General features: G+C 37.0%; 2 protein-coding genes across 2 annotated transcripts; both read right to left on the reverse strand.

Moving 5' to 3' along the window:
- Positions 1-3,447: 3,447 nt before the first annotated feature.
- Positions 3,448-9,762, reverse strand: LOC117332535 (centromere protein V-like). Its single transcript, XM_033891482.1, has 5 exons — positions 9,696-9,762; positions 8,621-8,729; positions 8,117-8,186; positions 6,686-6,800; positions 3,448-5,163 (listed from the first exon to the last, which is right to left on the reverse strand). Exons 2-5 carry the CDS (start codon positions 8,719-8,721, stop codon positions 5,024-5,026), a joined length of 426 nt encoding a protein of 141 aa, XP_033747373.1. The 5' UTR covers positions 8,722-8,729; positions 9,696-9,762; the 3' UTR covers positions 3,448-5,023.
- Positions 9,763-12,030: 2,268 nt separating this feature from the next.
- Positions 12,031-14,883, reverse strand: LOC117332536. The gene is made up of 3 exons (XM_033891483.1): positions 13,839-14,883; positions 12,751-12,909; positions 12,031-12,239 (listed from the first exon to the last, which is right to left on the reverse strand). The coding sequence occupies exons 1-3, from the start codon at positions 13,939-13,941 to the stop codon at positions 12,133-12,135; spliced, it is 369 nt and encodes a 122-aa protein (XP_033747374.1). The 5' UTR covers positions 13,942-14,883; the 3' UTR covers positions 12,031-12,132.
- Between the last annotated feature and the right edge of the window lie 1,337 nt (positions 14,884-16,220).

Raw genomic sequence — 16,220 nt, forward strand, 5'->3', positions numbered from 1 at the left:
ATAGATCGATGTTTTCTTGATAATGACCATATCTGTTAACGTTATATGTCTCTGCATGTCCTCAGTGTCTTCGTGTTGATCGTCGCCTGTCGTGCTCACATCGAAAAGTTTAGTTAATTTATACCTCAAACACAACAAAATAAAAATTCTTTTCATTAATTATACCTAAGCATTTTATTAATCAAACAAAATATGTATCGGTTACAAAACACTTATATCGCGTTTAACAGATAAAGCAAAAGAAGTACAATGCACACTTACGTAAGCCGGTAGGCTTTTCTGCTAAAGACACGTGCGTTTACGTTATGTGCATATAAAATACGGAATGCCGATCGGTTGGAGAATGCATGATTGAATGACAAACAATCGATTTACTTGGATATTTATGTATAAGTTTGAACCGTGACACTTTGAATATGAGTAAAGCCATCGCTAATTGTTTGTGTTTAAAATTGGTCCGGTTGTTTTACAGTTCCGTAAAATTTACTCACCAACCGCTGATTTCAATGGCGGCGGAGATTATCAGAGACGACTACCGAAATGTTTTACCGGAGTGATTAAATGTCATGGCTTCTAAATACACCTTTTATCTATCAATTTGGTCTGATTATTAATTAACCCCATGACCGGGAGTGACAACACACGCTATCGTTATCCCTATTGTCAGTCAGGGCATTTGGGGGAGAGGTGTGAAATCTTGCCGCAGGGGTCACGACAAACACCTGTCCAGTGGTCAGTACAGGTAAATTTTTTGTTCGAATCATGAGATGTCAATTACCTATAATATCATAGCTAACGGGTCATGAAAAAAGTTCGATACATCGAAAACTTCGATTTATAAAACTTCGAATCATACATAGTTTCGTTAGTAGTGTTATATAGTGGGAAAATTCGGGACAAAGCAAAAAGTTCGATACAGCGAGAAATTCGAATCAACGAAGTTCGAATCATCAAGGTTTGACTGTACATCTACAACGACTGTATACATTATACGTCGAAATTCTTTTAGTATATTTATGTAATTTGTGGTTCTATGTCTACGTGTATCGCGCTATTGTATAACTGTCTCATCATGAAGCATGACACTTTTATCTATGACTAGCTCAGAGACGTACATTGTGTAGTCTCGGATGTTAGATGGGTAAAGCACCGCCATATATATTATTATATTATTTTACTCTCCTAACGGAGACAGATTTTTTTGGCAAACCGAGGTATTTTTCGGTGGATCAATTGCGATCTTATTGAAATACACGGAATATTCGGTATATATAAATGTTTTTACTGATTTTTGCAAAATGTCCGAAATTTGACAATTTCGATTGCTTATCACAGAATCACTGTCTTGATGTATTTGAAAGCTTGGTTTAAGATTATTGCTGATACTTATTCATCATTTCTTTCAGGAGTAATAGTTATAGCAAACAGAATGAAAAAAATGAGGTCGTAGTATAAACCGCGTTGTTGGATTATGGATAGATAGCTTTAGAAATGTGTTCATCCGTTTGTTAATATGATCGTTTCTTCGTAACATTCCTTACACTGGGTATTAATTACAGATAATTTTACTCCATGCTACTAGGTTATAATGTAGCTACAGCATAGAGAAATATTCTGGATTCGAGTGAGAGTGAAATGTGTTGTTTTTTGTGGTGGCATTAGTTATTGGTTTTCCATTAGATCTCCACTAGATAAAGAAAAGGGTAACCCATTCTACCGTTCGTTGGTCGGAGGCAATTTCAACATACTAGTACTTACAAACGCCATAATTATATACAAGTGTACATTTTGGGACTGTCTCGTACAGAAATAGACCATTCATGTAGTCTGTATGCAACGCTCAAAATGTTTTCAGATATTTGTGAATAATTTTGAAGGATTTCTCGATTTGCCAGGCGGATGTCGGCGATTTTTTTCCAAGGGTCCCCTTGCAATTTTATATCTTGTTCGAACCATTAACCAAAGCCCTCGTGCTATCGATTTAATGTTAAAATTGCTGGATTTTTTTTTAGTCGGTGTTTCCCGTTCTTTTTTATGAATAACAAAAGGTCGATGATAGACACTGTATGAATTATTTTACTTAGCAAAGTAACACTGTATGTGTTTCGGTATTTAAGTATATCATGTTGATCAGATATAATAGCAATGTAATCATTTTGAATCCACGGAAACATTTTGTTATTTTTGGAATCATTTTAAATCCACGGAAACATTTTGTTATTTTCGGAATCATTTTAAATCCATGGAAACATTTTATTTTCGGAATTATTTTAAATCCATTGAAATGTTTTGTTATTTTCGGAATTATTTTAAATCCATGGAAGCATTTTGTTATTTTCGGAATTATTTTAAATCCATGGAAACATTTTGTTATTTTCGGAGCCTGTCTGTTGACAACATCGTATCATCGAACGATAATTCTGGTAGGATCGCTTTGTGTAAATAAGAAACGGCATGCGAGTCTTGAAACATAGTTATTGTTTGTGTCGCTCGTATAGACATGGTATGGTGTATAATTATTACGGATTAGAGTTGTCGGCCATTATATTGAATCCACGATTGCTGCCGTTTGTTTTGAATGAAGTTGGTCCAAATTTGAGACGTATTATCACTCGGCTCCAGCACCTGTTACAACAAAATATCCTCTTGCATAATATTTCGGAGTTTGTTTCAATAGCTAGCTACCATTGATTGCATGACACACCTGGTTTTACCGCAATGGTAGTTAACATGGCATTCGTATTGATTTTTTCCCGTATCGCCGTGGTACATATGACACTGCGTGTTGGCGCTGTAGTATATTGTCCTTGTGTGTTGAAGCTTTAGTTTTTTACATTTTTTTTTCATCAATTTGTAACAGAACTTTTATGTGAATATAAGTTTTATTTCGTTACTAGTACAAGTTACACGCCAGGACAACATTAATATTTCATTACATTGTACAAGTACACTAATATTTCATTACTAGTACAAGTACACTAATATTTCATTACTAGTACAAGTACACTAATATTTCATTACTTGTACAAGTACACTAATATTTCATTACTAGTACAAGTACACTAATATTTCATTACTAGTACAAGTACACTAATATTTCATTACTAGTACAAGTACACTAATATTTCATTACTAGTATAAGTACATTAATATTTCATTACTAGTATAAGTACGCTAATATTGTATTACTAGTACAAGTTATACGCCAGGAAAACACTAATATATCTGATATTTTTGGTATTGAAAATTGATCACGTTTCAGCTGTTTGTTCTATATAGATACTAGATCTAATAACAATTTTAAAAAACACGGGATCAATGCATCATATTGTTAGCATACCAGATAAATACGCTGCAGTCCGAGTAAATCAACACTATATGATTATAAGCTAATGTTTGATTTCATGAGAATTTCTTCACTTGTCTGATCCGCGTATTTTAAGGGCCTTTTTTTACAAAAGATAAGTTTTTATTTATCATTTCGGATTGCGGTAGGATAAGTTAATTACACACAATATTTTGTAGGTAGAGATCGGGTTGTGTAGAAAATTGAATGAGTGCGGAACGAATTGAATCTGCGTGCGATAGTAACTTATCTGTTAAAGTGTTAGCGTTGTATACTAATACAAGAATATGTTTGTATCTCAAAACACGTATAGAAGTGATGTGTAAGGGTCGGAGAGATTTATCAATCTGGAGAGATTTGTTTTAAATAAAAGATATATATAATTTGTACATGAGTATAAGGTGTTATGCAGTGTAAATATTATGTAAAAATGGGTATAGCTATAATAAATGTAAATTGAATAAAAAATGAAATACACTAGATCCGTGTCTGTTCTTTTTGAGTCTTTGGTGCTTTGAAAGGTAAAGCTTGTGGAATAAAAAAAATCTAGATTGCGCTTCATTTGGTAGAAATATACATTTCATTATTTTGTTCATCCCATCGTGTCGAGTCCCGGATGTTAGGCAGGGATAGGTTCGCAAGGACGCTCTACCGACTTTATTAATGATCTAATTTTCCTGAAAGTTCATACACTTATTAACAACCATCGTCTCTTGTACGAGTTCTCGTTTCAACCACATGAGTTCTAAAATGAGGTCACTGTAACTATGAATAGATTTTCGGCGTTCTTGCTGTACAGACTTCATTAGTTATCCAATTTTCCTGAAAAATTATATACTTATTCTCATCTCATGAAGGAATTCGCGTTTCAATCACATGGATAAAAAATGAGGTCGTTGTTACTTTAAATTCTCGATGTCCTCGTTCTTACCGACTTCATTAATGATCCAATTTTCCTGAAATTTCATACACTGACAACTATCTTCTCTTGCACTATAAATTGATTTTCCGACGTTCTTGCAGACTTCCAACTTCATGAATGTTCCAATTCTCCTGAAACTTTACATACTTACTCTCAACTCGTTTTGTGAACTTAGAACCTCTTACCGAATCTTCACAGTTGTTGATAAGATAGACCATTGGTATTCGAACAGTATGAAGTGATCTGTTTGGATTGTATCCCCAACGCGCTACCTTTTAATGAGCACTACACCACACTAGTAGTGGACCGAAAAGTGTCAACAATTGGAACACAAACATATAATTCCAATCATGTCCAAATGTCCACACGTTCTACTTAGGTTACATAAGAAACAATCCTGGATATTTTCGATATTTTTGCCTACTTTGACCATTTTTGTATAAATGTTCGACATACCCGGGCCCAGTTCCTTAAATTAAAGACATCACTGAACGTTTTCCACAGGGAATCACCATTGGAGTTTAGGAAATAATTCTTCGTTAGGGAACATTCGCTGAATTCTGTAATTCCTTCCAATTGAAACTGTCTAGCTAGGGACAGTAGCCAATAATCGTCTGTGATCACGTAGAAGTAATTTGATCTACACCTGAACAAACATTAATTAAGATGAACAGTTCTATACTAAATAGTATAAATACGACATGAAAACTTGACATATTTCAAACGTCTTTATTGCATTATCTTAATTTATTTTTCTACTGTTTCGGTGCGTTAGACTCATCAGACCATTTATGGATGTCAGTGGTTCCGATGTGCGATTCCCAGTTTTGACCGTCAAACGTCTCCACGACCATGCTCTCTATTGTTCCGCCATCAATGCAGTGTGGACATACGCCTGAGTAGGTTAAAAATGGATAAAAAACAAACAAGTTTGACCTTTTTGTATTATTGATATTGTGTGATAATGTATTGTTAGTCCGAATGTTATTGTTACGTTTGGTCTCTGACGAAGTTGAAACGAGGACGAGTTTTCGGATAATTTGAATATGTAGTCTAGTTGAATAGAGTGACTTGAACGCCATTTTATTGTACTTTTCAACTTCAATTCAATTCAATTCATTTATTGTTTTATATATACATGACCGATAATTACATACAATATAGTAAAAGGTAGGTAATAAACACACAGACCTCGCATGCACACACACATATCTCACATACACACACATATCTCACTCAGATAGCTTGTCGCAGGACGTCTTTTGAGAAAAATAATAATTGTACAAACGAGAAACAAGTGAATAGCACCTTTAAAGATGAGGTCAGTAAAAGAAACAGTTGATGTTTAATATACGTGGTATATATAACTGCATCATAGAGCTGTTAATTACTTGTATTCACAGCCGCCTGGGGACAGAGCCCATAGCTTACCTACATGGCGAACTCTCAACCCAAAATGCCAGCAGTAAGGTAATATAAAATAGAAGGTAGCTTGTTAATGACTGAGAAAAACAGTCTCTAGTGAATCGTACGTCCTGTCAGTAAGAACGAGAACAATTGCAGATAGATATTCAGAACCCTTCCCAACGTATTAACGACATGGTGGTAATTAAAACAAGCAGCTGCTTCAGTGCTTATTGCATTGCTCTAATGGATGGTACATACTGGGGTAATTCCATCACATGAGGACGGCGTTATCGCTAGCTTACCTTGATTTAGTTGTAACTTACCTCGCTATACCGGGTAATTCCATTTACTGGGTAATTCCACCACACGAGGACGGCGTTATATCTAGCTTACTTTGATTTAATTGTCACTTACCTCGCTATACCGGGTAATTCCATTTACTGGGTAATTCCATCACATGAGGACGGCGTTATCGCTAGCTTACTTTGATTTTATTGTGACTAACCTCGCTATACCGGGTAATTCCATTTACTGGGTAATTCCATCACATTAGGACGGCATTATCGCAAGATTACTTTGATTTTGTTGTGACTAACCCAACTATACTGGGTAATTCCATCACATTAGGACGGCATTATCGCTAGATTACTTTGATTTTGTTGTGACTAACCCAACTATACTGGGTAATTCCACCACACGAGGACGGCGTTATATCTAGCTTACTTTGATTTAATTGTGACTAACCTCACTATACTGGGTAATTCCATCACATTAGGACGGCCTTATATCTAGCTTACTTTGATTTTATTGTGACTAACCTCACTATACTGGGTAATTCCATCACATTAATTAGGACGGTGTTATCGCTAGCTTACTTTGATTTTATTGTGACTAACCTCACTATACTGGGTAATTCCATCACATTAGGACGGCGTCATATCTAGTTTACCTTGATGTTATTGGTGTTATTGATGTTATTGGGTCGCTATTTGTGTTTGCCATTGACTCACCATATCCGTCCGGATTGGATCTTGGTTTGTAGAAGCTCTGGACTCCACATACTCTACAGAACATGTGTTTGGCTTGGTGTGTGTTGAATGTGTACGTTGTTATACTGTCCATGCCCTGTTAACAGTACATATGTTAATGTGACTCACAAAAAAACAACATATTCCAATGCAATATTATCATTACTGACAAGGTACACAATGTGAAACCGGAAGTGTTTTAAGGTCAAATAAAAAATGAACCATTATATAAGGTACAAAAATATGTCTCGGGTTATAAAACGTTATAAGAAGTTTAAACTGTTTTCGGGTGGGTTTTTTCGGTCCCAAACTTTATGCTTTCATTCTGCTGCAATACTGGGCAAATAGCTTGATTCCCGGGGCTTCTTGCTAGTCGGAAGTAGTTTCAAGATTTTAACACATTCGACAAACGTGGCGCTAAATTGTTTAGGATCATATGTTTGAATCTTATTGAACAGATTTATATCTCAGTGTCTATTAACGAGATGTCATAACCCCATACTTTATTATCAAGAAGGTGGGTTTTTAACGATTGACCCCTTTGACCTTTCAGTTTCGCTCTGTACGTGCTACCTATTAGAGAAATAAATGCACATCATTTAATAATAATCATATTGTATAAAGAGAACTTTGAGTATAACTAGGTGATTAGATACATTTGTATATAATCCAGACTCGATCCAATTTATCGCTTACCCCTCCGGTTCATGTACCTAGTCGTATAACAGCCAGTGTTTTCTATCATTTGATGACATTTTTATAGAACTTCGACTTAAGTTGACGGACAAAACAGACTAACCAGAACCCAAAGCGTGTTTAACATTAAAATAGTATTATGATTATTGTATACGTGTCCCTACTAGTAGAGTTGATGCAATCTCTCCCAGAGTGCATTGCGGTTCCCTTCATAACACCGTGTTATGAAGGGAACCGCAATGAACTCTGGGAGAGATTGGAGTTGATGAATACATCTGTTGCACAAGCAACGTGTTGTCCTGCTTGACAATTACGATACCTAGTCCAGCAATGTTTAGCAGTAATTCGTGTTTGTCATATGCATGCAAGTCTATTGTGACCATTACTAAAATGTATACTATCATTGGAAATTCTTCGAACTGTATCAATTATCAACATTACGTCTACTTAAAATGCAAGGAGACATCTTGCATCACAAGACACTTAAATAAAATATCTGAACGCAGCTGGATTAATGCAGGGGTCATTGAGGATAATCCATTAAAAAGGAAAGTCGCTTAATCTTTTCATAACAAGTTAGATATAAAAATACCAATACACTACCGACTTACCTTTGTGTACAGAAATATGGGTGGAGTCAACCACCTCATGAATATATATAATGAGATTGGAATCGCTACCCTGCATTAAACCAGCTGCAAAGAAAATCAAGCTTACCTGCAGGAGTTTGAATTTCGACTCCGGCACAATGAAATGCTTATTCTGCTTCTTAGCACATATGGAGCAGCTACAATATATACATGTACATGTGTATATATATAACTTAGCAACACAAATGACGACGGAAGACAACTTTTTGACTCGTGCCCTGACCGAGCCTCGAACTCACGATCTACGGCACCCAATCGCCTAGCCAGAAATACCCGCAGCCTATACCGCTGCGCCACATCGGCGTTCTTAGAAAAGAATGTTTCAATGGCGCAACGATGGTCGGGCTGATACCCTGACATGATCATTGTGGAGGTCGTCTATAAGATTATATGAATACCTGGATCGCAATGTATTTACATACATGGATACGAATTATATCTATATATATAGCATATATCAGGAAATATCAACATATTAAGAGGAACAATGGGATATTACCATAAGTTTATATTGTAGTGATACTAGTAATACACTTTGTAAACAAAACTATAGAAATGATTTATTCCATACTTGCAGTCGTATACATGGACTTTCCTTGGTGCCATGACTTCAAACCTGACGGCTCCACAATGACACCCGCCCGCGTGCTTCACGACGTCGTCGTCCGACATATCTATAACTGGTCCATCAATAATAATAGTAAAAAAAAAAACAGAAACAAAAAACAGCTCGTGTTAAAGAGGCTTGCCCGCAGAGAGATCAGAAAAATTGGCTAATAGAAAAAGATTTTTTACACATGACAGATTGTTGGAATTGTTGAGTTTTTCGTTTTATGTTCCTTATAAAACGCTGAAGAGTGTTATTAAAACCTCATTTTTTAAATATTATTTATTTAATCGCAACCCGCAATAAGTCCCCGCTATAAAGTGGAGTCTAATTTGATTGACACATCAAAGAAACAAGCACGTGCACAGTGCCACACAGTGATAACTTCAAAGGCAGCGGCGATTTACAAAGAAGATTTGCCGTTATATTCGATACATTTCCCTCTCAGGTTGAGTTTTAAAACGTCTTTTAAATACATATTCTGTAATTGTTTTCAAGAAATAAAGTCGGAAAGCCTCTAATTTTGTCACATAGAAACGTGTACTGAAGTTTATTTAGTGATCGGAGATGTGCCGTTTACCGGTCCGTCTGCGGGTAAGCCTCTTTAAAGCTTTAAATACTATATATAGCAAATAATATATATCACCAATTTACAAGTTAATGTATCGCTCATACTCAAGAATGAATTTGTATGATAGGTTTTCCTGTACATCACAACGTGCTTCTAATTAAATATATGTTAATAGACCTACTTTATTCAATTAAGGCTGAAGATTCTGGCTAGAAAAGTTTGAAGACAGCGGCGATTTCTAATAGATAGCGACACTATAGTTACACTGTTCTATTTTTAACAAGTTGGACGGAATCTCTCAACCGTGATATCAACGTCTTCTCCACAAATCTGACTAATACCAGTGTCATAGTGTCACGTAGGAAGACATGTACTAATCCATACTTATATATATATATAAGTGTGATATATCTAGTACATGGACGTGTGTGAAAGGCATGACCTGGTCGGTATGACATACATACTTACTTATTTGATGGAGAGTAAAACTAGGTCGTACCTCAAAGGAATGACACAGGGGAAGCAACTCTAGGTAGATTTGCACTACTTACCGGGTAGACCATACTATACTAGTTTAGCGAAGTGTGTAGAGCTACCGGAAGCCAACGCTAGTTATGCAGACAATTCTTTAAGGTTTGGTTGAGTTAGCGTAAATCTCAAAGTATCCTCTTCTTTTACTAAATGGCCAATTAACGCTATTGCAATAGTTGTAGCTTTTAGTTCAGCTACGCCATCGGTTCTTTACTTTTAGTTTTACTGGTGTGGTGTCAACCACGGTGTTCAGTCCATTTGTGGCTTTGTAGTGATGATATCACTAGAAAGGCGTCCGTTAGTGACCAACGGTTTATTTTAAACATCCAGTTCCTTACAATAGCCAATCTGATTAATTGCATACTAGAACGTAGGCTTAGCAAACGAAGGCGTGAATAGAGGATTTGTTATTGTGCAACAACTACTAATAAGCGCTCCCTTGTCGGTTATAATAAAAAATCCTACGAACGGTCCACGATTCCAGTAAATCAGAAATGTTATGATATGTGTTCAAAACAATTACGTGCGTGTTCTCAATCTGCAATCTGCGTTCACCTTATTGCATTCGTGTAGAAATAAATACAATCTGGCGACCGTTCAATGGTTTTATTTAATGAATAACTATACTCTGGATGCCATGGAAAACATTTGTTTCCCTTAACGAGAGGATGAACTCCATTGATTTGGGGGTCAAATGTCAAGGTCAATGTCATTTAACGATTCAGATCCGTTTATACGTCGACACAATTTATATAGAATAGTCATCAGAGTCAACAACACTCGCAATACCCCGTCTTCATGAGGGGCGTGCATATGTACTCTATTATGTTATGAATCGTTGATTTAAAAACCATTTTGGTTGACCTCGGCGGAACCAAAGGGGCTTTTTTTTTTTTTTTTTAACGTCCTATTAACAGCCAGGGTCATTTAAGGTGCAGGTGGAGGAAAGCCGGAGTACCCGGAGAAAAACCACCGGCCTACGGTCAGTACCTGGCAACTGCCCCACGTAGGTTTCGAATTCGCAACCCAGGGCTATAGTGATAAAGTGTCGGGACACCTTAACCACTCAGCCACCGCGGCCCCTCCACAGGGTCTTGAATTAAGAGATAGCCATAAATACCTATATACTTAATATGTATGTATTTCTGGGATTCTTTTTAAATATAAGACTAGACATGCCCCTGTGGCGGAACTATGGCAAGGAATCTGTATGATGATGTTTGAAGCAGCGGTTAATTATACCTTTGCTCTCTGCCGGTAAGAACATGTACAAACTGTATTATAATACAGTGGATAAAGAAAAATAGCTCTACCACACTAAATATTATACAATCTGCATATATAAATGGGGAAATACTGATGACAATCTAATTAAAATTAGACTTGTAATTTCCGTTCCTCTACGATACACTGCAATACAAGATCTAACGACGCCCCGTAGGAGGTCATCTCAGCATGACCTTTGAGCTCAGCCAATCAGCGCGTCGCCTAGAAATTTTCGGTGTGATTTCGTTCTTCGGAAGTATAAATACTTACGTAACGTTCCCGAGGTATTGCAGTGTATCGTAGAGGAACGGAAATTACAAGTCTAATTTTAATTAGATTGTACTGATGACTAACTGAATGTACACAAAGGTAATAATCCCTTAATCTACCATCTTGATCTTATTACTAATTATTTGTATCATAATAAAGAAGAAATCATTGTAACAGTTTTATTAGGTGTTCCTAATAATAAATAAATGAAACTATACATGTAGTTGTTTAAATCAACATAATGCTCATAATGTAACTTTAAATGGGCGGAAGAAGCGTACGGGCGGTTGGTACCCTCTTTCGATTTCTAGCGACAATTCATTCAGGATGGTCCCTCCTGTGTGCTAGTCCTATAATATAAGACTTCGAAGGTTCATATCGTGATTTTTTACGTTTATTATCGGATAATTACATTTTTGTTATTTGTCGAATTTCGAGGTTCGACAAATAACAAAAATGTAAATATCCGATAATAAATGTAAAAAATCACGATATGAACAATATGAAGTCTTATATTATAGGACTATCCTGTGTGCGAGCGAGGTGCATACATGTACGTGTGATGATTGCGTGTGGGTTTTTGTATGGTCTTTGGCTCCTTTAAATAGCCGCCTTTATAGTGCTATCTCACTGAAGCATACTGCCGAAGACACTATCCGACAGGCGGATGATGGAGTCTGCATATTGTAATGTTATCCAATGACACCAAGTGTGTGGAAAATGATTCATATCAACACTGCATGCAAACGTCATTTATTTCCGAATACATTACTACAAATAAAACAGGAAATGTCGCTTTCGGCGTCATCACTTAGAGTCCCACAATTCACCGCTATGTTTAGAGTCTGCCGTTGATGGCGTTGACCAGAGACTGTTGAATCTGTCGCAGTTGCTGCCATTCGCATTCATTCAGGCCGTGAATGTTCAAGGTCATGGAGTGCAAATCTGACACGGGAGAATAACAAAAACGTGTAAGTCGCTGATAAGCAATTTTTGGACACTTCTGATACGTATGTGATCGTATTAACCCTAGGATTTATGATGTTTTATGGGCCTTTTAGAAATCTGATATTAGCCAATATTCGGATTAGTCATAGTTTATTCTGAAAACGTAAGGTTTGTGGGAAATATGCTATGTATACACGTCACAGGGGCTCGTTCCTATATGCTCTCTTCAAAACTTTATTTACCTTTACAACAATTGCAAAACAAGTTACCATATATCAATTTAAATTAATCACTCTTGTTGGCCCTAATAGAAACACCCGAGAGGAAACCAGGGCACCCGTAGAAAACCCACGTAGTCGGGCAGGTGACCGATCCGGGAATCGAACACTGGCCGCCTAGGTGAAAGATAGGCGAGTGTGTACCACCCGACACCCCTATGACCGATAATTTTTGTGACAGATCTGACGACTACAGTGGTCGTTATACTTTATCTGAGCTTGCGACTTACGGAGTTTGTTGTGGATCAACAGTAGACGTATTTTGTCAATAGTAGGCACGACCAGATGGCAGCACAGTTGTATATGTCTTAACTTCCGGTTCGATATCAGCAAATACAACAGCTCCTCATCTATCGGTGGGTTCTTGTCCAGCTGGAGAGTTAAGTGTTCTTAGAAAGAAAGAAAAATATTGCTAGCTCTTTTGAAGCGCACAACCAGCTCTTTTTGCTGTACTCGGTATTTCTTGGATTTGGCCTTTTAGAAGTCTACTTTGCGGTTGTCCTCAATGACGTCTAAACATTTTTCAAGGATCTTTTGTTTCTTAATTCTCCCCTCGTTTCATCTCTAGGTTAGAATATTTAATCATGTATAGATGATGTTCGTGTCGGCCCCCAGTTTTTTCAACGTTCTTGTTCTAAAATGAGCTTCTTAGTTAAGATAAAAAAACTCCAGGAAAGTCATGCTTGGATAAATCTTAGCTAATATTTAGCTTGGGGATTTTCGAAACATTTTATGGTAGGAATATTGATGAAACGAGGGTTTGCTCCGGTTAATTAGTATATATTCCTCTTTATATTAGAGTAGGACATTCTGGTATGTCGAAGATTCAATGAGATTGCTATTACAACCACAGGATCTCGTTTCTATTTATATTGATCAGTAAAATATGATATTGATATTAACCATTGACACTTGGCCCCGGTTTCAGCAACATTCCTTAGGGTTATTCCTTAACTTGAAATTTTCCATCGTAAGCATTATTTGATTTAGGGAAACAATCTTAACCGGGAAATGTTCCCTTAAATTCTGTAATGCTTTCCTATGGGGCAATTTAAGTTAAGAGGTTTCCTAAGTTAAGGAATATTGATAAAACTTGGGCTCATACTGGATTCCAGTATTATTTTACTAATCTATAAAAACGAGCTCATGTGGTTCAAGCTCCAAAATCAGTTATGCATTATGGTTTTACCAAAATTCTTTCGTGTTGCATCTTCTGTTATTGAATGAGTGATAATGTATGTTCATATTAGGTCGTCTGATGACTCAGATGACTACGTTCACAATGAATGTCTCATAACTACAAGTAGCATATACGTACCAAGTGTGTCCTGGTACGTTCTTCCGATATGTCGGACCAGAAATGGAATCTGTCCTTGCATGTCATCATGTGTTGCAATCGATGCACATGACACGACGTACATTTCTCTGACTGGGATTCCTTTGACCAGTGGCGCAGTAGGATCGTAGAGTCTTCCCGTAACGTATATATAGAGAATCACCACTGCATCCGAACATTTCTTACTAAAATTGTTCCATACTTCTGATGGAATAACAATATGGCTCACGTTCTTTTCTATTGAAAGTGTCAGTTTCTGCAATGTGTTGCTCAGGTTTTCAGCGAAGGAGTCTAAAATATCTGAGTTGATAGATGAATAGTTGACGTATATCTGTGTGAGGGCTGAGAATTTGGACAATGTACTTATGTACCGTCTGTGACGTATCGGCAAAACATTTGTCTGGAAAAGATCGTCAGCAGATAACACTTTGAGCGTCTTCCCAGCGTAACCGCGGCTAAGGGATTCAAGCAGACGACAACCTTCGTGTAACGAAAGCCGACAGGAAACGACACTGACTGATTCCAGATATCGAAGACGCCTGAACAATCTACAGAGAGCCCCAATGACTTTATTACGTGATATCCAAAAGTGCCAGCAATTCTCCAAATCCAACTGATGCAAAAACACTCTAGGTGAGACGTATCTTCGAGTCGTAAAGTAGATGTTTCAGATAAGTTTCGGCTGCCAGCGCCATAACCTTGACCGTCCGATATGTCGGTTTACCGAAAGGAAAGCTTTAGTGTCTTTAAATACTTGCCCATGGTGTTGATGTATTGACACTCACGCTTCGCCTTATTTTCGGCCTTCAGTCCCATAAAATGTACCCGTCTACGTCGCCAAAGGGACGGCGTATAAAACAGATCCCGCCATCGCCTGCAGACGCATGCCATGTGCAGCCTCGCGTGGTCACACAGATATCCGTATATTTGTATTACCAGAATGTCGGGTAAGTTATTCCATCTTGAACTAAAGTCGTCATCCTCTTCTGAAATTTTGAGGTGGCTATCATCTTGTTTTTCCACCGCCGCCATTACAACCGAGCATTGTGACGTAATTTCAAAACAACGTCATATTTCGCGGAAGAAATTGCACAATTAGTATGGCGGGTGTCGTCGATGAAGCAGAAGGCGCTTACGGAGCATTTAAGCATTGAACTGTTTTTGTATGGTATTTATGATATATTTGAATGCCAGAGCTTTGCAAGCAAACAGCATACTGTGCGTTAGCACATTATGATTTGTTTGCTTGCGAAGCTCTGGCATTCAAATAGATCATAAATACCATACAAAAACAGTTCAACGTTTATATTTACATTCCTTTTACTTTTTTTATCATTTAAATGCTATAATTCATATTTAACATTCATAATTACCGCCTTACCGACAGTCAACAGATGTTTTGTCTGTCGTTGGAACAGCCGGAACATGGTCGAGTGCTTTTTGGCAAACAAAATAGTACATCATTTTATTATCAACGTAATGCGCAAATGGCATATTTTTTATAACAAATAATGTAGATAAAATAATAAGTCGTTGAATTTGTTTATCCTGGATATTGTAGTTCCGGTTTGTGTTGTATTAATACGCTGATAAGTGTAGCGCGTGATGGATGGCATTTAAACGTACATCAATGCCAGAGCTCCCAAACAGACTATATAGTGATAATACCAGACAAATGTAAATATATGGTATTATTACCCTTGTGCTTCGCGTCGAGCAATAGTCATGATCTTGGGTTGTTGCCCTCTGTCCCAGTCAAACAATTGCACATTATCATCCTTGTACAATAATGTACTTTTCATCGAGTCTCCATGTAAATTTACATTTTGTGGTTATTTTGCCCACGTTAAATCGATTTCGAGTTTAAATTAGGGTTTGGTTATTTATTGTTTTGGGTGAAAGGAGAATGCATTTTTTCAGTCGTGTCTTTTTTAATCCTATTTGCGTATTCCCTATATAGACATGACTTACATAGTTATGAACATGTTCAAAAATACTAACCATAAAGCGTTATGAACAATTCAGTGGGACAGGTTCAACAATACTAACCGTACATCGTTATGAACAATTTAGCGGAACATGTTCAAAAATACTAACCGTACAGCGTTGTGAACAATTTAGCGGCACATGTTCAAAAATACTAACCGTACAGCGCTGTGAACAATTTAGCGGAACATGTTCAAAAATACTAACCGTACAGCGCTGTGAACAATTTAGCGGAACATGTTCAAAAATACTAACCGTACAGCGCTGTGAACAATTTAGCGGAACATGTTGAAACAACTGTACATGTACTAACAGACCACTTGATTCCAGTTGCGATATTGTGTAGAACAGTAAGTAATGAATGGTGCTATTGTGATG

This window comes from Pecten maximus, chromosome 8 (genome assembly GCF_902652985.1).
Source record: "Pecten maximus chromosome 8, xPecMax1.1, whole genome shotgun sequence".
NCBI lineage: Eukaryota > Metazoa > Mollusca > Bivalvia > Pectinida > Pectinidae > Pecten > Pecten maximus.